Here is a 26,134-nt window from a genome sequence, read left to right on the forward strand (position 1 = left end):
AACATAATAAATCTAAAACTTAAAAAGTAGAAAGAGAGAGGTCTTCTCCCAGACACCTGCCCGCTGGGCTCTAGGCACTGCTCAGGAGAAAGGCTTCCCACCCATCTCTTTGCTGTATTTGCTATCGTACATGCTTCTTAATAGTTAAATATCTTTTTTTAAAAAAAAATGTTATTTACCATAAAATAATGGCTTCAAGCAGTGGAAGGGCCCACGTCTCTAAGCTGTCTTTCCAACACTCCGTGTGTCATGGGACACATTCAGATGCCTTTAGTGTTTGGCAAGAACATGGGACATTGAAATCCTTCCCTAGAGAAGGTCACGGAAACAGTCAACCAGAGGTTTGCCAGTTCAGTCGAAGACACGCAGACACACTTACCTAATGATCCTGGAGCTGCTCTCAAACATGTAAGAGGCACGGCCTCAATGTGGCAGCCAAGTTATGGATAATAAGTAATCAAATGTAAAAATGGATCAACCAAACTGGCTAAGGAAGAGAGAAATACATCGGTGGCTCATGCTCACACGATGGGATGGGACTTTCTACAGGAGAAAGCATTTATTGAGAAGCACACCACCTCAAAGGTTAAATCCCGTAACTAGAGTGCTTTATTAAAAAGTAAGTTATTTAAGTGCCCGGTATAGTAAATTTAATACAGTGACTAGGACAACTTATGTAAGAATACCTTGTGTTGCTTGAGGAACTTCCTCTCTCTGTCTTGCTCTCTGCTCACCCCCCCTCTCTTACACACACACACACACACACACACACACACTCACACATACACACACACACTCACACTCACACACACACTCACACACACACATACACACACACTCACACTCACACACTCACACACACACTCACACACACACACACTCACACATACACACACACACTCACACTCACACACTCTCACACACACACACTCACATACACACTCACACACACACACACACACACACACACACTCAAAGCTCACACACGCACAAAGGGAGGGGGAAGGAAGAGAATAAGCACTAAGGCTGGGAGTTTGGCAATGGGCAGACAGACACAGGAAGCCGGGAGAAGATTCCTTCCGATGTTTGTTACTTACATGACATAGCTTGTTTGGGATTGTGTAACCCTTGACAACTGCTTGCCACACACTTCAAGATATGAAAATGAGAAGAATAGGAGGTCATGCGAGGAGACTGAAGTCAGTAAGTTTCTACCAAAGCAGGGTTTCTTCTGGCCATCCCAAACAAAGCTAAGATTGTCCTACGGACCTCTGTAAGTACGCGCTCAGTTCCTCCCTTCGTTTCTCTGGGAGGTTCTGCGTGCACACATGTGATAGTTTTGTGCTTTTGTTTTTAACACTTCAACCAGTTTTTCCCCCCTAATTTTATACATTAATGGGGTTTGGTGTGTACTAAGTGAACCCAGCCTCTTTTTACAGGGTTCTTCGACCCACCCATTATCTCTCTTCAACATCTTAGTTTCCTGTTTGTTTAGTTTCCATATAGGCAGCACTTGAAGTATGTTTCTTCTGTTTTTTCTGCTTAACATCATACTCGCCCCCACCCCCTGCTGTAATTGAAAAGCTCAGGGTCTGTTCCATATCCAAACCTAATGATTAATTCCTTATGCATAAACACACTTAATCAACACAGAGATCATCCCAGAAGTGTGAGGCAGAGTCCTTCTGCCAAGGGACAGTCTCTCGACAGACACTTGTCCATCTTAACTTAGTGAACTTGGGACAGAGAGTCAGTCTGACCCTGTGGTTGCTTTGAAAGTCTTAAAGCTTCTAATCCACAAAGACCACCAGGAATGCCCTCTAAGAAGCAGCATTTGCTTTCTCTGCTCTTCCCCGTGACCAGTGGGATCCCCCGTTTCTCTGGGGGCAGCAAGACAGGTCCGGCTAGCATCACATTATGGCAAGTTTAGACTGCAGCGTGCTCAACCTGTTGGGAGGCCGCTTTACCTACGATCTAGCACAATGACAGGGTTAATGGTTTTCTGCAGAAGCCATGTGGAATGGCTTCCACATCTGGAATAGTCCATATTAGGGCAGTGCTGGGCATGTAAGAACCTCACAAATAGTGTTTGGAAAGGAAATGATAATTTTTTTTTAGCGATGATCTGGAGTATATTTAAGCCAACATTCGACATTCCTGACAGATGAACTAGATGAATGTGTTAGCGTGGGTTCCCGGCAAAAAAACGAAACAAAGCAAAAAACAACCGAATGCCTTTCTAAGGACAGATTCTTTCTGTTCTGCTCCACTTGGGGAAGGTGAGTCTGCCCCGCCCTCGGTGGAGAGGCGACGCGCCCAAGCTGCGGAATGCGGAATGCGGTGACCTACTGGGATCCGGTCCCAAAGGGGTTTCCTCTGGACTCTAGGAGACCCCGCGAGCTCTCAGACCCCATAGGCAGGTGGAGCAGCCCTGGGGTGGCATCCTTGCTAAGGGAGAGGGGAGGGAGCTCGCGATCGTCCCTGGGCCGGCTAAGCGACTCTGTCCTGGAAAGTGGGCTGAGACTTGGGTCAAACTCCGGGATTCCTGCTGGCCCTTGCTCTTCCCAGGTGGGCCTGCGCTCACTCCTCAGCCAGCGGGTATCTGGGGCTTCAGGGGAGTCGCTCAGACCCAGGAGGATCACAGACGCACGTTGGGCGGGTCCACAGCCTGCTCTGGCTGCCTGCCGTGTGATCTCCTGGCTCTGGCTCAATCCAAGTGCCACCAAATCTGGCCCTGGACGCTAACTCCCCAGCAGTCCCCTTCACAGACAGGCCTGTCTGAGTTTCCTGGCTTCTGAAGGCTGGGACAGAAAAGCTGAATGGAGTGGGAATGGGGGAGAGGCCAGCCCTGGAATGGGGGGGGGGGCAGATGTGGAGGTCTCTGCTTGCAGAGTGAAGACCGGTGACCCTGACTGGGGTGACTGGGACTGACATTCTGGGTTCTTGGAAGTCTGAGTCCCATTGTGTGCCCCACTATGTGCGCCCCACTATGTGCGGAGAAGGTGTTAATCTCAGAGCATTCCTTACTTCTGCCATGGTCTTTTTCCCCCTCTGTAGCCTGAAATCGGGATGACATCCTTGCTCTTCTGTGGGGTGTCCTTCGCGCTTCCACTTTTTGTGGCAGCAGGTAAGTTCAGTGGGTCTGTGAGTCCTTGCATCCCTGCAGCACGTGCCATTTATCTCACATTCAGGGGTGGCACCCTTGCTAATCAAGGGCGGGATGGGGGCGGAGGGTGGGGTGAGATGGAGGGTGGGGGGATGGGAGAAATAGGAAAAGTTCATTCCCAAGTTTTTGGAGGCTCAACTCCAAATGTCACCTTGGAACTTCGGACTAACTTGAGTGATACTGAGAAGTCCTCATTCAAGCCGTACTCAGTTCCAATGCTTAAAGCCATAGGTTACTAGTGGTATCTGTTTCATATAAAGAGTTATTGATGGTCCAAAGATGCCAAAGAGTACAAGATTCTAAGAAAAACTAACTTGGTCGGAATGGGCCTTAAAACCAAGCACTGTGCGGTGAGGATACATGTGGCCACAGGTACAGGCAGGGAGTGACCAGGTTGGGTCTATGCTAAGAGAGGGCAGATACAGACACAGGGGTGGCGATTCTGTGGAGGGCCCTGGGGAAGCCTTGTCCTCCATGTGAGTTTGAAGGTCTTAGCATTATGTTTCTAAATGACTGGTTTGGGGAAATGGCCAAAGTAAACAAATCCCTAAATAAAATTTCACATTGCCCAGAGCAAAATATTTTCTGAAAAGAATAATGACTCCAGTTTTCTGTCATTTTAAACATTATTTTATTATTTATTTTTATTATTTTATCTTATTATTTGTTTTATTATTTATTTTATTTTATTTCTTTTGCTTTCCCTAGGTACATGTAAGTATGTCGAAATGTACCATGAGATGATTTCAGAGGGCCAGCCTTTCTCTTTCAATTGTACATACCCTACAGTAACAAACAGGGCAACAAATCTGACATGGTACAAAACACCCAATAAAAGCCCGATATCCAACAACAGACAGCTTCGAGTTCACCAGGACCAGACCTGGATTTTGTTTCTTCCGTTGGCACTGGAGGACTCGGGCATCTACCAGTGTTTTATAAGGTGAGTGCCTCATCTCTCACTCTCCGTTTCTAAACAGCTCTTTTAAGAGAATGGGTATTACTGACTTTCGTTTCTGAGACTTGTTCTGTCACCTAGACCAGTTTCCAACTGTTTTCTAAAGCTCTGAAGTGACAGATGTGAACCCCAACCAGCAGATGCGCAAACGGGGGTGGCCTTAAACTGGTGTGAGATGGCTTCCAGCAAACACATTTGGAAGCAGAGCAGTTTTAGAAATACTGTGTGGAGCACAGGCTGCATTGTCCTTTTCACTGAAGTGACCAGACCAGCTTGCACGGTGTCATTATCAAATACTATTGCTACTGTTTCTGAAGATGCCTAACGTTTTGGGGAAACTGGCTGATCCGGACCCAAATGGGTCATTTAAACACTTTTGATAAGGAATCTGCTTAAAGCAGACATTTAAAAGCTAGCAAATCTGGGATGTTCTAGAGACGACATGAGTCCTTGTGCCAGATGTAATGTTTCTGTAGACTATTGCGCTAGTTCCGTGGAAGACGCTTTAGCTCGGAGGGCACTTGAATCCATTGGAAAATATGTCTCATCAAAGGCTCTTCTTTCCTCCCTCTGTCTTGTCTTTGTCTTGCACTGACTGTCTCTCTCTTGTTCTCCCCACTTACCCACTCTCTTCCTCTCCTCCTTTTTAGTTTGTGAAGACTTTCAAGACATCAGTAAAACCTTGCTGTAAAACACATTTGGCCTGAGAGTTGTAATTCGGACTTTCCACCGGAGCCTGAATGGCAACAATGTATTATCTTCTCTCCCTAAATTTTGGGTTTTTTTTCCCACCTGTAAATTACATGTGTTCCTTATGCCTTTGATCTCTGTTAACCTGGAGCAGTTCTCAGCCTTGAGGTTTCACGGCATCGGTAGTTTTAAGGGATATAGGTTTTGTAGTTCGCCAATCCTTTGGTTTATCGGATGTGTCTTCACGAGTAAGTGTATGTGACTTTTGTAGCGGAAGTGGAATGTGGGCATGGAAATGAAGTATAGAGTCTTCAGAGAAATAGTTCAAAAGACTCATGGAGACCCTCAGCTTCTCCTAGCCCATGCTGAATGAGATGCCAATGTCTACCCTGCATGGAAACTACTTTTCCTTGGACAATGCATGGTTTGCAGAGGGCTTGTGTGGTGTCTAGAAATTAATAAGAAAAGGTGTGGAAATCGTTTACTGAATTCTGAGACGGCGTCAGAGTTCATTGGCTATGTCCTGCTGCATTTCTTTGTTTTTCGTTTTACAGGAATGCCCACAGCTGTTACCGAATACCTGTAAACCTAACCGTTTTTAGAAAACATTGGTGTGACTCTTCCACCGAAGAGAGTCCCATAAATTCGTCAGACGAGTACTGGCAAACGTTACCCATAGGAAAATCGGGCAGCCTGACCTGTCATCTCTACTTCCCAGACAGCTGTGCTTTGGATTCAATAAAGTGGTATAAGGTAAAAAACAAAAGACAAAACGACAACAAAATCCTCTGTTGATAATGTTTTCTTCTCCTATATAAAACCCACTCCCCTCCCCTGCCCCCAAGGGTAAATAGAATCCTTCAGGGCAGGTTTGGTATAAAGTTGATGTGCCTGGGACAACTGGTAGTAACCCTGATAATTACTTTAAACTTGCGGTTGCTAGTGTTTGGTGATGCTGCTTTATCTTCTGTATGCCCACAATGATCCGTTTTTCAAGCTCCCGTTGTGTTATTGTCATTCACCTTGGTTTGTTGGAATGGCTCTGAGATCCGGTGCTTGGACAATTACAAATGGCACAAATTCATGCCAAAGAAAGACTCCTGCCATCTCCGTCCCGTGGCTCACCAAACACTATCCTAGGTATCAACTCCTGCCTCACACAGCCTCACCTAATGCTCTGTTTAAAAGCTCACTTGTATCTTAGCTGCTCCTCTTCGAGATGTGAACAGCTTCCCATGTTCCTCTTCTCCATCCGGTTTTCACTGTAACCTGGCTTTGTCTGCACGCGGCACAGTTGGATACTGCAGCTCAGCTCCCTTGTTCCAGTCTAGCCTTGACTTTCCTTTGGGGCAATGCTTCTTAGCCTTCCTAACACTGTGAGCCTTCAATACTGTTCCTCAGGTTGTGGTGACCCCCCCTTCCCCTGCCCCCAACCACATGATCATTTCTATTGCTACTTCATAACTGTAGTCTCGTTACTGTTACAATTTGTAACATAAATAAATGTCTAGTATGTGACTCCCATGGGGGTCGTGACCCCCAGGTTGAGAACCACTGCTTTCTGGGTTTTGATCCCTTCCCCCATTTTGTCTCAGATTATTCAGATGTCTAACTTTTGCTGTGCTGAACTTTGGTAGCTTTTCCTTTCCTAGGAAATGACACATGACTTTGAAGGTTTCATTACACTGGTAAATTATTTATCCTCTCTTCCCTCCTTGTATGTCTACTTCTGCATTGGAGATCGTGTTTGTTCCTCATTACAGGGCACAGACTCTCTCAACTCCCTAACCCAAGCCCCTTTGCATGAGCAGCTTGTCCTTCAAGATGAAGCCTTCTGTCTTCTTAGAAAGCCCACTTGGCTCTTGGCGATCATCTTTATCTGCTCCGTGTTCATATTCTCTGTCTCCCTTTGTGGAGTGTGGGCAGGAGCATCCTGACACCTGTCTTGTGAATCTTTGACAGAGTGGGAAGTTCTCAAGGGTGCTAGACAACCACACCTAAAATTGCCAGATGCTAAAGACACAAATAAATAACTCAGCGTTCTACCGGTGTTACAGATCGCTTCCAAAACTTTAACTTAGTTTGACCCAGTAGGACTATCACCCATTTCTTGCAAACTTAAGATAACTTCTTGTGTAAACAAAATCAATTTGACCTGGGAAGCAGAACTAATGTGTGATCATCTAAATTAGGAAAACAGGTGGATCTTATGAGTTTAAGGCTAGCCTGGTTTACAGAGAGAGTTCCAGAACAGCCAGGACTACAGAGAGACCCTGTCTCAAAAAGAGAAAAAATGAGAAAGAAAGAATTAAATCAAATCAGTGTGGTGAGCATGAAATTGGGTAGTTGAGTTATCCTCTGTAATTACCAATTGATTGACCGTTGGCCATTTGTGTAGCTTATTGTCCATTTCTAAATCCTCTTCAGTGCATTTCTCTGTTAATTTGTTTCCTGTTTTATTGAAAACTTATGGGGGGATTCTACACATTTCTTTAAGCTCTTGGGAACCAACTGACATGAAAAAGTATTTTTATAACTTGAAGCCTAACATTTATATGTAGAAAATAGATGAATGACCTACAGGTAGACAAGGATAGTCAGAAAGTGAATACACGTTTAATTGCACTTACCACCAAGGTCTAAATTAACTGTTACCAATAGGTCCAAACACTGCCTTGGTAACTGTAAAACCAACCAACCAACCAATCACCAAACCCCATGCCTTCTTCATGCCCAGGATCACCTGATCATCAGATCACCCCCTTCCTAACTCAGAGGATCTCACAGTAGTTTTGCTTATTTCTGAACTTCGTGTTCAAATTATCTGTGAGTAGTTAGCCTCTTTGGATCAACAGTAAACCTGTGAGAGCCATCCACACTGCATTCTGTACTTCCAGGCAATTGTCCATGTCCACTGGAAGTGTTGTATAACACTTCATTATTACCGCTAGACTCTCAGACTGTTTCCAGTTAGAAGCTGGTGGGAACCTTCTTGTAAACGCCATTCCTTGTGCACGCTCTTTTTTGTGCACACCACTTGATGGGCATGCCATTTCTTGTGCATGCTAACTTCATGTGCACACCATTTGGGTCACACATGCATAGACTTTTGTCGGACGTTCTGCAGACGAATGAAGCAGTTATGTCATAGAGAATATGGCCAGTGGTAGAATCCTAATGTTTCTGTATCTGATAGAAAAGGATGTAGTTAACTGGCTCCCCCTCCTTTCCCTTCATTCCTCAGTGCTGGAGATGAAGCCCAAGAACAAGCTTTGCCCTGAACTCCCTGCAGCCCAGCTCCCTGAAAACCTGTTCCCTGTAGTGCTGGCTTTTCAGAGGATAGACTGTCCCATTCTGTCTTTATTACATTTCCAGATGACTGATAGGGTTGGTGCTTCTTCAGTTTGCTTGTTGGTAATTGCATATGAGTGAGTGAGTAAGTGAGTGAGTGAGTGTGTGTGTGTGTGTGTGTGTGTGTGTGTGTATGTGTGTGTGTATACTCCTGCCTGCCATAGCATGCATGTAGAAGTCAGGGAAAATTGTGGAGCTCAGTTTTTGCCCTTCACTTTGTGGGTCCCAAGGATCAAATTCATGTCCCCAGGCTTGGATGCAAGTGTCTTTACTGATAAGCCTTATCATCATCACTCTTTTGTTAAGTTTTTTTTTTTTAAGTATGTAGTGTTAGTTGGGGTCACATTTAACTTATTTTTTTTCTCTATGTGGATTTCTTGCTCATTTTCATGCCAACCATGACTTTGGTCAGACTGATGCTTGTGTGTAGCTCTGTTTAGGAGGTCTTGGTTTCATGACATGCTTTCTTTACCTCTTATTGTGTTAGTAGTCCAGTCTTGAGACTTTTCTGCAAACTCCCTAGCCTTAGCGTTCTCCTGTGGTAGAGAGTAATCATTCCCCTGCACATCTACACAATTTCATATTCACATTGCTCGTTTTTAACAGCAAGCTTTCTGACACTTAATTCTACTTTAGCTGGACTTACTGTGTTGGAAATATGGGAGGATTCCTTTCCCCATCCTCCTTTCAGCTTCTCCAGGCTTCTGCAGTACTTCACGTGCTCACATGGATTTTAAAGTCAGTTCATTCACTTTCACAGAATAATATTTTAGTTTTTTTAAATTAAAAAAATGAGATTAATATAATTACAGCATTTTTCTCCTTTCCTCTTTCTTCTTACAAATTCGGGTGTATAACCTTCCTGCTCTCCCTCAAATTTATGGTCTCTTATTAAATGCTATTGCAACCATAGATGTACATGTGTGCATACGTATATACATACATTCCTACATATAAGCTCAAACTGTATAGGATTTTAGATTTTAGTTAAATGGTGGTATCCATAAACCTCTCAAAGGTTGATAGCTTTTACAATTTTGAAACTTTTAAGTTATAGCACATCATTTTTTCCCATTTAAAGTTACCTCTGTGTACATACATTGCTAGCGTTAAATTTACTTTTTGTGTGCTGATGTTTACCGATGCTACTGTCTCAGTGTGGTTGTGTTTTCCTATTCTGTGTGTTGCTGCTATAGGGAAACACAATCTCTTTTTGTACATTAGCCTTGTATCCAGTAAGGATTTCTGTTCTTGTCTGGTTCTCCTCACCCCTTTGACTTTTGGTTTTAATTTTTGCTATTATTTTATGAGCATTGTAAGGTAGAGTCTTCTCATTAAACCCAAGTTTCTGGTTTATATGTGTAAGGTCATGGCTTCCTTCTAAGCGGCATCTTGGCTGATCTGCACAGGTTTTGTTCTGTTGTTCCCTAAGCTCCCCATTCTAGTCATGCCAATTTTCCTTGTAACTTCTCCTTTGACTCCAGATGTTTTTGGAGGACTACTTAATTTGCAAATGTAGCAGTGTTTGGGTATTTTTAAATTTAACTTTTCTGTTTATGATAGGAAGGCAGCATGACAGAGAACATAATTCCAAATAATCTTGGAACTTTAAAATATTGGGCTGGGTTTTTGGACCAGCATGTGTTCAGCCTCTGTAAATGCATCTTGTGTGCTGCAGAGTATAAACACTGACAGCCAGGCTTGTGCTACACAAGGTGGTGAGAGAGACGTGTTAACATACATCAGTGTGATTATTCATTTCGCTGAACATCTGACATTATTAATGTTTGCACTATGCTTTTGAGATATTGTTTACAGAAATATTTTAAGTTACCCCGGCTTCCTGCTGCATTGAGTTTCTGAGGTGTGCCTTTTTTATGTTTCTTGGAGTTTGTCTCCCTTTGGTACTAATGCAATAATACCAGTTTTCTTGTGGTAGCTGTCAGGATGCTGAATCATTTTTTTCTATATTTTTTGCCTTTACTTTTTTCTATGTATTTGCATAATCTCAGGGCATACTTAGTTTTAATAGCAGGTGTTTGGGTTTTTAAAATCTCTAGCCTGGGATTCTTTACTCCACATATTTCTCTGCAACCTTTGCACCCCTCTGCTGCTGTTTCCTACCAATCATTCTGGTTCTGAACTTATTTTCTAACTATTTTTTTACTGTTTTTTTTAATCAAGCATTTATTATTTATTTTTATTTTTATGAATTTCATGGTGGACATATTCAACTGTCATTGGCTGGTTATTTCACCCATACTCAACCTAGATTTACTGCAGCTTTATAGGGACTAGTATTTTATCACCTTCTGAGGAAATGAAGGGCTTTAGAGTTTTACATTCTCTCTAGCAGGATTTTGGCTTACACGCTACTCTAACTATTGATTTTTAACTTTTGGATGACTTAAATACCAAAGACATTCATGCTGTAGCTAATTGAAATTCTTTTAGAGTTTCTTTACACATTAAACTGTATCTTCTTCTGAGTTTAGTCAGTATCTCCAAGCTGTGTCTTTTTGTAAGACCTCTTTGTTTTCAGCTTGTGTGGTCAGTGTTCTGGATGAGTGAGTGTAAATAGAGGGAGTGCACAGGAGACCAAAAGAGAGCATCAGATCTCCTGTAACAGGAGCTACAAATGGTTGTATCCACATGTGGGAGCTAGGAACAGAGCCAGGTCCCCTGAAAGAGCAGCAAGTGCTCTTAACTCTTGACCAGAGAGGCATATTTGCAGCCCTTGGGATAATTACATATAATATTTGTCTGTCCAATTAGCATCTCTTAGGGCAAATTATGTCATTTTCTAAAAATGTTTTTATTTTCTCCAATCTTTTTTATTCATTTTGTAAACTGTTCTTCATAGATTGACATTTATTTTTGCTTTGCACTTTCAAGCCATCATTCAAGAGTTTAATATTTCCAGGATTTCCCATGCTCCTTGGACCTTTTTATTTCTGTCTTTCTGCCCTTTTTAAAAGTAATATGCCCGAACCTATGAACTCCTCAAAATCGTTCTCCTTGACTCTGGAGTTTAGAACTCTGGTAAGTTAAGAGAGAGATTTCTATCTCCTTTCTCAATGTTTTTTGAAATATAATGTATTGTGTCTTCTCACCACTGTTCCTTAGTTAACCCTTTCTTCGGCATTTTCTTAACTTATTTCCTTTTGTCTTCTTTGGAACGCTAATTCAATATATAGTACATCCTTTCTTTTTTCTTAAAATGTGTTTTCTGAATCCCATATGCATTTTCCTGTTCTAGTACTTTCTGAGCATTTGCCAAAGTGGGAATTTCTTCCTGGCTTGCTTTCCAAACTTTTATTCTTGGGTGTGTAAAGCCATCTATTAAATCCATTAGTAAATTTCATTTCTCTGAAATTTTTTTTTTCCATTTTGCATGTGTGTATTGTGGATATTTTTGCATGCATGTGGGCGAGTGTGCAAGAGTATGCAAGAGTGTGCAAGAGTGTGCAGCAAGTCATTGTCTGGCAAGATTCATCCTCAGTTGCTTTTCTATGTCATTTTTGAAGGACAGCCTCTTCGTTAAACCCAGCACTTAACCTTGTGGCCAACCTTGCTAGCAAGCTAACTCTGCAGACCTGTCTCTGCTTTCTGAAGCTGAAATCACAGGTTGCGGCCACGCTCACTGGACATTGAGCTGGCTTTCTGCAGATCCAATTTCTGGCCCTCAGCTTGCAGGGCACTTTCCACATCGAGATAGCAGAGTCAGCTACTCAGATCCCATCGGTAATTTGTCATCGTCATTTTCGTAATGTATGTCGTCATGGAGGGGTCCCCTGTACTGCTGATAAACCCCTGACCTTCGGGAATGGCCTGTCTTAACCCTCAGAAACTCTTTGCGGTTTGGGGGTTGTCATTAGTCTATCTGTTGCTGAGTCCACCTTCTGTCCATCTGTCTGTCTTCTGTCCATCTGTCTGTCTTTGTGTGTGGTTTGGGGGTTGTCGTCAGTCTGTTCTTGTGTCTGAATCTATCTATACCTACTTGGTGACTTACTGCCTCTTGCTGTGTGTTCCTAACAAAGGGATAGGAATGAGGGCTACCTTATACAAATTTTTAACAGAGTTTTATAAGGGACTAGGTCACTGTCTCCAGCTGATCCCAAAGCACTCAGTTCTAAAAACATACCATTTTCAAGTGACATCTGTATATTGGACCCAGTATTTTTGGTGGATGTTTGTATATAAGATCTCTTTACACCCATTTGATGCTTTCAGGATTGACTAGCATAACATGCATCCATTGCTCTCTGCAGCAGGAGATAGGATAGTGCATAATTTAAAATTACAGATATGTACTAACTTATGTTAGGACTGGTACATGGAAAACCCAAAGCAAGTAAAGTTGGCTGTTATGTTATTCTCTTAAAGGTAGGTTAAAACCAGGCCGAGTACATAGGAGGACATCAGGATAAGTCTTAAGAGGTCTTAAGGCACATTAATAACTTGGCTATATGGTCTAACAAAAGTTCCAGTCTCTCAGAAATAAGATCTATTTTCATAAGAATGCATCTCCATAACAATCTAAACTGGAAAAGTATAGATGACTTCTACTGTTATTATTTATGCTTTAAGTCTTGATAATCCCCCTGGAATTAAAATAAATCAAACCAGTAGAAAGTTTGTATCCTCCAGTAGATTGGGAAAATGACACTTCAGGTCACTGCAAGGGGTGGGATGTTCCTTACAGGGCAAGGTAAGTATTAATGTGATTGGTCATGTGGATAATTGGAAGAAACAATGAGTCAGAGTCGGGATTGCTCAACCATGAAGCTCGGCGAAGTTTGTGCCTAGCCAGGGAATCTCCAGTTGAACCTACAGGAGAGAAGTTTTTGAAGTCTAAGAATTTAAGTTTTGTGACTTTGAACCCCGAAGAAGTAGATCATGAAACTCATACAACAGCAAACTAAAGACAAACCCGACACCACAAAATACAGGTGGACAGATGACGCAAGGTGGGAAGAAGAGAATCCAGACGTGAACTTGCATTCAGTCAAGTCAATCCAAGGTTTCAGTGATGATTTTTTCCATTAAAAAACATGTAGCAGACATGTTTTGGTACCTCTGGGGTAAGCTTTAATGTGTCTAATGGATATATGCTGTAAATAATCTAAGCTCAAGATGCCACATAAATTTATATGTCTTATCCCCTTATTTTATAGGACATATCTAACTACAAAAATAACTGACACTCATCTGAATGCCTCATGTATTCAAAGTGCCCGTTTTATTGTGAGGGGTGATTCCTTATTCACCCAGTCCCTAATAGTTGGTCCCACCTACTGTAGCTAAGTCTCTTTCCAGAGTATCTGTTGACACAATTTATAAGGAACTTAAGAAGACAGGGGTATGTTGTAGATAAGCGTTCTGACACTATTCATGAATTGCCTGCGCAGAGTAGATTTATTCTCCTCTTCTGAGGTGGAGACTGAGGACTCATTCGTCTGCGACTGGCTAAGTAATGAGAGAATGTAACACTGAGTTGGTTGCATTTTTATTGACTTAGGATTTTATCTACTTAACTATTAGACTGTGATCTTCATGAGAACAGTAAATGCATCTAATTTCTGCCTGGCCAATGCCTCTTATTATGCTGGGAAATAAAGAAACTCAAATATTTGAATAAAAATTGGACTCAGCCAACCAAGCAGTCTCACTGTGGAGTGGAGCTCCTCAAGGAAAGGAACAGGTTTGAGCAAGTGTTAGAAGTGGGTGTGTGAGGTAAAGGCGATTAGCTTAATGCAGGGAGTTACTGGAGCATAGAAGGTGAGTGGAAGGTGGCTCATTTGGCAAGATGTTTGTCTTGAAAACACGAGAACCTTGTTTTCGCCCCATAAACACATTAAAAAAAAAAGCTGGCTGTGGTGGTGCTAGCCCAGCCACGTCAGTGTTGTCTCAAAATACAAAGTAGAAAGAGACAGAGGAAAACACCTGATATCTATGTCTCATCTACACACAACACACACAGAACATACACACATACACATAGACATTCACACACAGACACACTTATATAGACTCACATACAACACAAACATATATACAATACACACACAGACACACACACACCACACACACAGACATACACACACACCACACACACACACACACAGACATACACACCACACACAAAGACATATACCACACACACAGACACACACACAGACACACACACAGACATACACACACACAGCACATACACACACAGACACACACAGACACACACAGAGACATACACACACACAGCACACACAAACACAGACATACATACACACCACACACACACACACACACACCACACAGACACACATACACACACACACAGACATACACACACAGCACACACACACATACAGAGACACACACACAAACATAAACACACACACACACACACACCACACACACAGGAGGGGCATGTAAGCCCTTTCCAAAACACATTAAATGTGAGGCTTTCCTTGTCTGTGGTTGCTGGAATGGCAAGAGAGAAATGCGCTTTATAGACTAATGATTGGTAGTTGTTTGAGCCCTGAAGAAGTTCTGTGAGGTGTTCTTGTTATAGATGGATGTGTGTTCTCTTTCATCATTCAGGCCTCCTATATATACACTGGATTCTATAAAGCAAATTTCTCAGCAGTGAGGAGTTGAGTCTTTTGTGTGGTTGAAACCGTTATTATCCAATTAACCTGGGCTTGCAATCCTGGCAAAGGCACTTGGCATCATGGGGTGGGAGTCTGCTGGGAGAGATGGGACTTGAGGTGGAGAACATTCCTCTGCGGTAGCCTTCTTCCATAAAATCTTTGCAGCTACACAAGTTTCATTCTTCTCAACTCCTACTGGACTTAGTGTTTGTATCACCCATTTCAGCATGTAAAATATTCCTTACCAAGTCTTCTTGAGATAGAAGCAAACAGATCTCTCTCTCTCTCTCTCTCTCTCTCTCTCTCTCTCATAAATACACACACACACAGACACACCACACACAGACACACACACTGACACAGACACACACACACACCACACACACACCACAAACACACAGACACACACAGACACACATACCACACACACAGACACACACACACACACACACACACACACACACACACGCACACACACACAGACCGAGAGACAGAGACTAAGTGATAAGTGTCCATGTTCCCTTTCTCTATGTTGATTGTCAACATGATCTGATTGAGAAGAGCCAAAGAATTTAAAGAGCACCTCTGGGTGTGCCTGTCTTGATATTTCCAGTGAAGACTAATAGAGAAAAATAGCTGCCCTGCATGTGGGTGGCAGTGTCTCATAGTCTGTGTTCCAGATGAAACAAACAGACAAAAGAGAAAGCTGATTACTGCTGCCATTCTTCGTTGCGGTAAATATAATTAATGGAAAGTCTTATCTCTTTTTTGGCCCACGAGGTCTCACTCGAGGATACCGCTCTAGGCCCTGGTGCTTCTGCCCCAGACTGTTTCTTCACCCCACATGACTCTAAGGCCTGATAGCTTTTCATGTAGGTTTATATATTAATTCCCAATCCACGAACCCTCTATACCATATGATTACATAAAATGGACAAAGATACAAACTGCCCTTCTCTAAGAGATAAAAGACCTATAGAATCCCTTAAAAATATTCAATTCTACCTAATGCCAATTACGGCCACCAGGATCCAGGTCTGCTTTTGCCCACTACATCTTGATCTCCTCTAATCTCTCTTCTTCTTCCGTTTTCCTCCTTTTCAGCGCCTACCTCTCCACTGTCCAATCATGTATTGACTTAACATAAATCTACTATTCTTTCCAGTCCTGGCCTCCATGGTATGTTCTCCTGTGTTCCATCCCACACTTCTCCGAGTGATGGAGAACTTCTGAATCCACAAGTATATTAAATGATGTGTTCTTTCAGTTGTTCATGTGGAGTGTTTTTGTTAAAGTGATAAAATGTGACTAGCGCAGTAACCTCCATCTTTTGTTCATTAGCCTAACTATCCTACTGTCTGTCTATCTATCCATCTGTCCATCCATCCATGCATCTTTCTATCTTTCATCTATTCTTCCATCTATCTATCTATCTATCTATCATCCATCCATCCATCCATCCATCCATCCATCTATCTATCTATCTATCTATCTATCTATCTATCTATCTATCTATCTATCTACATCATCATCATCTATCTCTGTCATTCTGCCAATCATCTATCTTTCTATAATATTTATCTATCAATCAATCATCTATCTCTGCCTATCTATCTCTCATCTCTGTCGATTTGTCATATGTCATTGTTTCTAGTTTTATGGTTAATATCTAAGATTTAGGTTGTAAGTGACTATGTAGATATTGGGCAGTGGTTCTCAATCTTCCTGAGGGTGTGACCCTTTAATACAATTCCTCGTGTTATGATGATCTCCAACCATAAAATTATTTTGCTGCCCCTTCATAACTATAATTTTGATGCTGTTATAAATCATATGTAATGGAAATATCTGATATGTAACCACAAAGGGGCTGCAACCCACAGGTTGAGAAACAGTGATGTAGACACATTTCCCCACAGTTCATAGGGTAATGCTAACAAAGTGACTAGACTAGGCCAGCATTCATTCCCTTCTTGTGTGTGTGCATTTAGGGTTGTGAAGAGATTAAAGCAGGGAAGAAGTACGGCACTTCAGGAGCAAAGCTTCTTGTGAACAACATTGGTGTGGAGGACAGTGGAAGCTATGCATGCTCAGCCAGACTGACACACTTGGGGAGACACTTCACAGTTAGAAACTACATTGCTGTGAACACCAGTAAGTTTTCCTCAAATATGGTTGCTTGGTTCTCAGCTTTATGGAAGCCAGATAAATTCCTGTTTCAGGCTTTGGAAATTGGATCTTGATTTTGCCGAAGGGTAGCAGAGCCCCAGCCATGTTACTGTTAGATCAGGGGGCCAGAGAGTGAGACCAATGGGCACAAACTGCTTACTTTTCTCTCCTTTAAGAACAGAATATTCCAAACTCTTAGCTGGAGAACACTGAAAGAGATGGTGTGAAGGGTGAATTTCCTGGGTGCCTAGCAAAGTGTCAGCATCCAACATGAGGTAGATAGTTCAGATACTACTCTCATTTCCCATCATCTCCGCTGTGAGTGTTGTGCTGCGTCTTTCCAGGGTTGGACCTGCTGGAATCCTTGAAGTTCAGGGTCTGTGGACAGGGCTCTTAGATAACCTACCGGTCAAGCCAGTTCTTTTGGGAGCAGCCATGCCACTGCCCTGTCACCGGCACACACTGCCTTTGAACACATGATAGTCTGCAGACTGTAAGGCAGTGTCTTAGATGAGGCCAGAAAGCTTCCAATCCTCAGCTCCAGCAGACTCTTGTACAACTTCTCAACAACCACAGAGCTCATTAGAACCATCATCAAGGTTAGAACTGTGGCCTTTTGTGCCCAGGAAAATATTTTTTCCTTCTTTCCTACACACTGAATGAAGAATTCTTTTGTCTTATTTGGTTGTTCTTCTGCTTGGGCCTTCAAGGTTATTATTGCACCTAAGGGAATGCAGCTTCCCTTTTCTTTCAGACTTATTTTTATGTTGCATGTGTCAGTGTATACATATCTGTGTATCGCTTGTATGCCTAGTGACCAAGGACATCAGAGACCCTGGAACTGGAGTACAGGTGTTTGTGAGCCACCATGTGGGTGCTGGGAACAGAACCCAGGGTCTATCAGTAAGTGGCTTTGCTTCTTACCATCTCACTATCTCTCTAACCACAACATAGCTTTTATTTTCTTTAATGGACTTGCACCTTTGGGCTATCTGCTCCCATGGTGGATTCCTGCTGCTTCCGTGAGCTGCTCTGGAAAGAGTCAGGTGGATCCATGTTTTCTGTATCTCAGCCTTGTTCTTCCCATCACTGTTCTTCCTGGTTTATCCTGCACTCCTCTTAGCTGAAATTATGAAATTTAAATATTTGAGATATAATTTTAATATACAATATTTAATATATTTTATATAATTTAAATATATTATATAAGATAACAAGTACTTAGAATATAATATGTAATATTTGAAATATAATAAACTAAATATGTGTTATATTATAACATGTAATATATAATATAATATATGGTTATATATTATACAAGTATATAAAATATATAATTATATGTAACTATAATATATAAATGTTTAAATATTTTGGATACTCTTCACTTTTGGTTTTTCTACCTCTTCATTAAGAAAAGTTGCGATTGATTTTGTAATTGTCCAGCTCTTGGTCTTTCCTGCTGATGGTGTCTTCTGGAAGCCATCTTGAGCTTATTTAGAGCCCCCCACCAGGAATAGATCCATTCATTGACTGAATAGCTGACAGGCACAGTGCTTAGTCTTACATACATAGCTGAGAGTGTTTCTGAAAAGGTTAAATTCGTATGACATTGTTGAATCTAAGGTCCCTACACCACATCAGTAGAATCAACATTTATGTACAATCATGAGGTATGAGGCTGGTTTGTGATGAGAGGAACTGGCCACGGGATGGTTTGAGGAAGGGGAAGTTGAAGCAAGCCTAGAGTCCTGGAGACCACCTAGGATACATTGGCAGCAACCAGCAGTGTTGATAGTCTGGTCTTGGGCACAAGGATTATCTATTGACTTTTCACTGAGGGCCTAGGAAACAAGCCCTGTGCCAGGTGGAGAGGAAAGAATAGTGTGTCATGCAGGACAGACTTGAAGCCTGAAAGCAGGGGAAGCAGAAGCAGATGATAGAAAAGCCACTGTGAGAGCAGTCATTACAGGGGAGATGATTGCTTACATGCATGATTCAAGAGCAGTACATCCATTGATGGAATGGCTAAGATGCCTAAAGAAAGAAGACCAAAGCTATGGAGGCCTTGTGACAAGGGGAACTATGTTTTCTCTGAGGGATGGCCTCATGAACAGTGGGTTTGATGGCACAGGAGCACCTCAGTGTGCTTTTGATGTCTCAAGCAGTTGACTGTCACCAGAAAGAACATTAGGACAGTGGTTGGGGGGCAGGTGCAGATGTACAAGAAAGACATCGTGCAGGCACAGGCACATGCTAACATGGATGATGGGGAGATGCAGCATCTTAGGGTTTGACTACTGTGAACAGACACCATGATCAAGCCAAGTCTTACTAAAGACATTTAATCGAAGTTGTCTTACAGGTTCAGAGGTTCATTCCATTATCATCAGGGCAGGAACATGGCAGCATCCAGGCAGACATGGTACAGGCAGAGCGGGGAGTTCTACATCTTCATCTAAAGGTTCTGAGCATAATACTGACTTCCAGGCAGCTAGGATGAAGGTCTTAAAGCCCATGCCCACAGTGACACACCTACTCCAACAAGGCCACACTTTCTAATAGTGCCAAGCATATACAAACCATCACATGTGGATAATGTCAAAGCATCTCCAAAGGGGAAGTGTATACCTTTTAGTGTTACTTCAGTAGAAAGGAGGAAGAGGTCATGGGTTCTAGGCCTTTCGGTATATGATGCAGAGTGGAAAGTGACATTAGCCAATGAAATAAAACAGCTCAAGGAGAAAACAGGTGTTGGAGAGATTTGGTTAGGCAAGTTGAGCAGGGCATGCCAGAAAAGTGGAACAGGCCATAACATCTGTCGGTCTGGAACTCAGAGCGAGAGCTCTGGAGTTAAGACTTCCCGAGGACTGTTGTTTAGTGGGCAATTCAAGCTGTGGGAAGTTAAGATGGCCGTAAAGAAGTAGATTATAGAAGGCAGATGGTTCAGAAGTGGAGACATAGATTCATTGGAAAGCTAAGTGTGTTATGCTGTGTGGTGAAGAAGTTCAGGAGAACAGTGAGAGAGGGGTTGACTGGAATGATCTCCTGGTTTGACATGTGTGACCTAGTAGATGGTGATCATTGGCTACTCAGCTCTACGCATGAAGAGCTTCACAGAAAGCAGCCACATTCTGTTATCCTACAGTCACACTCTTGACTTTTGACTTTGCTTGACCCATGTGTTTGAAGGCCTTCTCTTCATGCCATTACATTAGGTTTCTGGGCAGCGCATGATTTTTGTGTTTCTAATGAAGTTCTTGTGCGTGTGATTTCTTATCAGAGGAAGTTGGGTCTGGAGGAAGGATCCCTAACATCACCTATCCAAAAAACAACTCCATTGAAGTTCCACTTGGTAAGTGAAGCTGTTGAAGCTGTCCAGTCACCATGGGGAATGCTCAGTGCACGTACTTGTTTCAATGAATGCATTAAAATATTGTGGTAGAGGCAACAGCTCTACAGGCCTAATTTCCAACTTGGGTGTGCCTGAGCTCACCGGGAAAGTCACATGATCTACGGGAAAGTACATTCAGGGAGTAAGGGAAATAACTACAAGACAGCCTACATTTACACAGTAAGAGACTGAAAATTCAATGCCCCAGAACTGAGACTCACATGTTTCTCATGTAGAGATAGTGCTAATAAATACACATCATGAGAGCACTTCTGAAAAAGAAAAAAGGCAATTAAATCAACTCTTCATTGAAAGGTTTCCTCAGGTTCAGTCACTATTGTAATTCAGTTAGGATTTTTATTGGTCCAATAGCTTTTCCAAAAGAGACGTGTGTAAAAGTGCATGGTTCATAAGATTAAAAATAACAACACTAAGAAGGTATGATTTACAAAAATTATCATAAAAACCAGTTTGGGTGTTTCAACCTAATAATGATCTTTCAAGACTCCAAAGAGAAAGTTACAAATTGAGTCACTTTATTATAATTAAAACTGCAAGGCTTTTCAAAATACTTTGGTGTTGTTGTTGATACTGTGATTAAACCAATGGCTTCACACACACTGGACAAGCAATGTACCAGGGTTTATCCTGAGTCCTTTCACTTCTTTATTTTGAGACTAAACTGAACTCACTCTCTATTTGGGGCAGGTCTTGAATTTCCCATTTTCCTGCCTCAGCTTCCAGAGTTACTGCTCTTCCAGTCCTAGAAAAATAGCATTTTTTTATGCCACCATGAGTCAAATACATAAAGTTAAAAGTCTTAGAAATACAAGAATAGTACAACTTGGCAGCACAATTGTTTCCATGTAATAGGAAAGCTTGATATACCGGAAGCTTTGACAAGTTTATTAGGCAAGTGAAACCCCAAGATACTGGAGATGCTGCCTGAGGAGGGGACATTGTACAGACTGCATCTGGGAACCGGTAATTACATTCAAAACAATAAAAAACCCCACTCATTAGACATGTGAGATAGCCCATCTGTTACTTAGCTTTGTCCTAGTTAGGTTAAAATGGCGGCCATGAAACTCCATGACCAGAGCAAGCTGGGGAGAAAAGGTTTTATTCATCTCACAGCTCCACAGCCCTGCTCACCAATGGAAGTCAGGATAGAAACTGAAACAGGGCAGAAAACTGAAATCAAGAGCTGATGCAGAGGCTATGGAGGGGTGCTAAGTACTGGCTTGCTCTTCATGGCTTGCTCATCTTGCTTTCCTATAGAACCCAAGATGACCAGCCTCTGACAGCTGGGTCCTCCCTTATTGATCACTAATTAGAAAACTGCCTACAGCTGGATCTCATGGAGGCATTTTTTTTTTTTTTTCAATTAAGGCTCTGTCTTTTCAGGTAACTGTTGCTTGTTTGAAGTTGACACAAAGCCAGCCAGTATAGCATGACTTAGTTACTCCATAGTATAAACACATAAACACATAGAAACATGTTGTACTGTTTAAAAATATACCAACCCCATTTCTTCTTTTAGAATTTTTAAGATTTAAAAGAAAGAAAAGTTAGACAAACCACATTTTCTACTAATTTGCTTTCTTGGTTAGAAGTTAAGTCATAGAGTTAATTCACAAGACACTGACAGTGAGATGCTGCCAATCAAATGTCATGGCATGTGGCCAGCGATGTTCCCAAAAGACATTGGGGCTCGTAAATTCCATTATAATTAGGTGTATAAATAATTGAAACACTTTTGTCTCTCTCTAAGCAGCAACTACGTAACAAAGATAAATGTGGAAACAATGTATTTCCTGCTCCTGCTAATAGTGCTAGTGAGAGAACAAGGTCTCAGTGCTGTTTCAGGAGGTGGGGCTGTGACTGTGGTGGGAAGGACTTAAACCTCCAGGGAATTTAAGCACCAAATAGCAGACTCAGAAATGTGAGCATCTGCAAAACAGTGTTAAGGACATACACATCTGCTTGAAAGACCCAGGTTAGATTGTTTTAGAAGCTCTTTAAAATGGTTGGAGAGCTCTGAAGTCCCCGACAATACCCTGGTGTACTGATCCCTTGCCATGTGGACACCTACAGACTTCACAGATACGAACCAAGACTAGCTATTAATAATTTATTTGACTTTGTTTCCCCATTTTTTAGATCGGTAGCCAATATATTTAGACAGTTAAAAAAATGTGCAGGGGCTACTGAAGTGGTTCTCAACCTGTGGGTTGCAACTCCATTGGGGGGGTCACATATCAGATATTTACATTATCATCCACAACAGTATAAAAAATTTCAGTTATGAAGTAGCAATAAAATAAAAAGTAATTTTATGGTTGGGGTTCACTGTAAAACACAAGGAACTCTTTTAATGGGTCTCAGCATTAGGAAGGTTGAGAACCACTAGGTGAGAGAGAGAGACAGAGAGAGACAGAGAGAGAGAGAGAGAGAGAGAGAGAGAGAGAGAGAGAGAGAGAGAGAGAGAGAGAGAGCTCCACAGGCAAAATGCAGAGTAAGCATGAAGACCAGAGTTCAATTGCTAGAAACCAAGTAAAAAAGCAGGGTGTGGTGACATGTGCTTATAGGAAAGGCACAAACATGTACATTCCTGGGGCTTACTGGTCAACCAGCCTAGCTTATTTGGTAAGTGCCAGGCTAATGAGAAATTTTGAATAAAAAAAAATAACATAGGTAGTTTCTGAGGGATGACACTAGAGATTTGTATCTGGCCTTCAAATCACACACACACACACACACACACACAGACATACAAAGACATTCCCTACACATGAAAACACACACATACACACAAACTCATCCCCTTCACATGTAAACTTACTGAAACACATACCTATCCTAAACATACATGCACATAAACACAAATGCACATGAGAGAGACAGGGATAGTGGAGTTTTTAAGAAGGGGGTAAACAAATCATGTTGCAGGACGTTTTTTGATGTAATATTCTAAAAAAAAATCTAAAATGACACAATAACTAATATTTTTCCTTTAAGACGATTCTCATACAATAAAGCCCTCAAAGCTGGTTTTACATGCTTGAATTACTAGTATAATATCTTGATATTAACAACATATTGTTTTGTAAATGACCCTGCCAGGCTGTTTTCTTAGGTTCAGAGGTACTTCAGAGCATTTCTTGTTGGCATACCTTTGTCTCGTTGGGCACTCCCCTTCATCACCCATCTCTGAGGTACCAAGAACACTTTTTCCAAGAATATCGGTATAATTATGTTGATATCAAGACAGTTGTTAAGGCAAACACTTTATTATAGGCCAGTAGAGGTGTAATAATGAAATTTTATCTTTAAATATGTAAACACTTTTATGTATCATGGCCTTAAAAACTTGTGCACACAGAGGAACAGTGTTCATAGTCAAGTATTGACCGTTTTTATAGGTATCTCAATGGATTACAAAAACAGTTTATGTGTTCTTTTCCATAGCTTTCTAACCAATGTTTGGCTTTATAAGAATCCATGAATTTTAAATGATTAAGAACTAAGTTGTAAGACTAATGGTTTCAAGATATGTGAATAGTATGTATAAAAGAATTTATACAGTCTATATAATAATTGAAGAAAATATCAGAGGTGGACTCAACATACACAAGGCTTTTGAATTTTTGATAAAGATTACAGAGAAGTAGATAAATTTCAGTCTTTAAAAGGAGAGAAAGTTACACATAGCCCAGCTGGTTTTGAACTCCTGATCTTGCCTCTACCTCCCTAGGTGCTAGGTTTATAGATGTGTACTACCATACTGGACTGGAAAATTAAAATTGTTTAAGTAAATAGTACTTGCCTATTAGATGTAATATAGAATAAAATGAAACTTGACCTCTCCATCACATAATATAAAAATAATTCTGGATGGATTGTAGGCACGAATGTGATATTCAAAACAATACATGGAATGTGTTATGCATCATAAGCACATATATGCACATGTATGTATCTATACATGGAATGTGTTTCTGTGGGCCTCAGGAAGCATACACAAGAGAGTTCCAAGAAGACTCTCAATCCAGTATCAAATATGATAAATGTATGTGGCACAGATGAGTAGGTCTTGATTTAGAGGAAATAAAGGGAAGTGGTGTATTCTACTGTGAACCAGCAAAGATGGGCCTTGAAGGTAAGTGTTAAGCAACAGGAGCCAGAATCTGGGGATAAATATGTAATTGGTGCCAAATAAAGCTAGGAAAGAGAGTGTGAGGAACTCCAGAAATCTCGAAATAAACTGTTTTCTTCATGGAGGAGACAATATGGATATTTATTTTATTATAGTCCACAGATACTTAGCTATACTCCATGGTTCTTATTAAACATATTACACATTGGAATGAATTGTAAAATACCACATAGAAAAAAAGAACTCTTTTTGAAAGATGAAGTGGGCCTCATTGGACTGAATGATACAGATTTATTATATATCATATAATATATATGTGTGTGTGAATGTAGGATAAGGAACAGAAAAGAATGGAGGCACAGGCCACATCTATTAATGGGGAATGTCATTGAATTTGAGAGTGAGAAGGCAGAACCTCCCCCATCTATTAATGTGGGATTATCCCTGGATTTAAGAGTAAGAAAGCTGAGTCTATTTTCCACGTCTCTCCCCAAAGCATGAGTCACCCAGAGGAAGTCACTCTGTCTGTCTGAACCCAAGGTCCTCATCTGACACCCAAGGACTACCTTCCAGTTTTCTGCTTTGCTCAATTATATCAAAGATGCGCCCCACAGTCCTGGAGGGAAATGAGCAGGAAGCACTGGGTAGACTATAAAGTGCATCACTGCCCTCTGTGGGGGTTGATGGAGTAATAGTTACATCTCCTGCCCTGGGAGACTCTCCTCAGAGGGGTGGCTGCTGGGCAGTGTGTGCAGGTCCCTTCCCAGCACAAATTCTCCTCCTCCTTCCTCCTGGCTTTTGTGCAGAGAAAGTATCAGCCACATTTCCATTAGCCTGGAGGAAGCTTCTGGCAGTTAAGAGATGGCAGGCTCAAAAGCAAGGCGCATTTGTTGACTAGATGTTGGTAAGTCTGACAACTTGAGGAGTCTGTAGCATTTCCAGTCAGTGTCTGTAACCTCCATTGCTCCAGGCTCCACCCTCATCGTGAATTGCAATATAACAGACATGAAGGAGAACACAAACCTGAGGTGCTGGAGAGTCAACAACACCCTGGTGGATGACTACTACCAAGACTCCAAACGCATCCAGGAAGGGATCGAGTAGGTGTAAGAGTTACTCCACCCATACGGAAATGTTGGTACCACTGCTTTTGATGGATAGTTCCACCATCATTTCTTCTCTTGTCTTTTCATGATCGGTGTTGCTGTATGTAGCCAGGTGTCTGTTTCGGGCAAATGCAAGATGTTTATGTTTCTGACCGAATCAATGTCAGTGCAGCATGAACTGTAGCTTAGAGAAACAGCATAAGTATGTCAGCTACCACTCAGATCCAGCCCGTCCCATCCAATGACGTTGTGAGCTTGCTGGCCTTTAGCTTGGAGTTAGCAACATCAAGATCACTGCAGGGGTTCTTGTGGGAGACTGTGCATAGTCAGTAATACTAAAGCACAACATATGGTTCTACGATTATATATGATGTAAAGGAAACCAGGACTAAGGCTCACGGGGAGGCTGGCTGTGTGGATATATCAAGGTATAATCTGGGACACAGAAGATGCGCATTAGAACTGCACACAGGGCTGTAGTTAGCAGA

The 26,134-nt window shown here is 41.7% G+C and overlaps 1 protein-coding gene across 1 annotated transcript in view; it reads left to right on the top strand.

Moving 5' to 3' along the window:
* Window positions 1-2,175: 2,175 nt before the first annotated feature.
* The window catches only part of IL1RL2 (interleukin 1 receptor like 2), a 41,585-nt gene continuing 17,626 nt past the window's right edge, over window positions 2,176-26,134 (top strand). The window contains exons 1-7 of the mRNA XM_080917061.1: window positions 2,176-2,279; window positions 3,058-3,127; window positions 3,875-4,109; window positions 5,369-5,567; window positions 16,810-16,972; window positions 20,271-20,342; window positions 25,511-25,640. Of these exons, the coding sequence (XP_080773187.1) occupies window positions 3,070-3,127; window positions 3,875-4,109; window positions 5,369-5,567; window positions 16,810-16,972; window positions 20,271-20,342; window positions 25,511-25,640 (857 nt within the window). The 5' untranslated portion in view covers window positions 2,176-2,279; window positions 3,058-3,069. The remainder of the gene's footprint in view (window positions 2,280-3,057; window positions 3,128-3,874; window positions 4,110-5,368; window positions 5,568-16,809; window positions 16,973-20,270; window positions 20,343-25,510; window positions 25,641-26,134) is intronic.

This window comes from Micromys minutus, assembly GCF_963924665.1.
Source record: "Micromys minutus genome assembly, chromosome: 5".
In the NCBI taxonomy this organism is placed as follows: domain Eukaryota; kingdom Metazoa; phylum Chordata; class Mammalia; order Rodentia; family Muridae; genus Micromys; species Micromys minutus.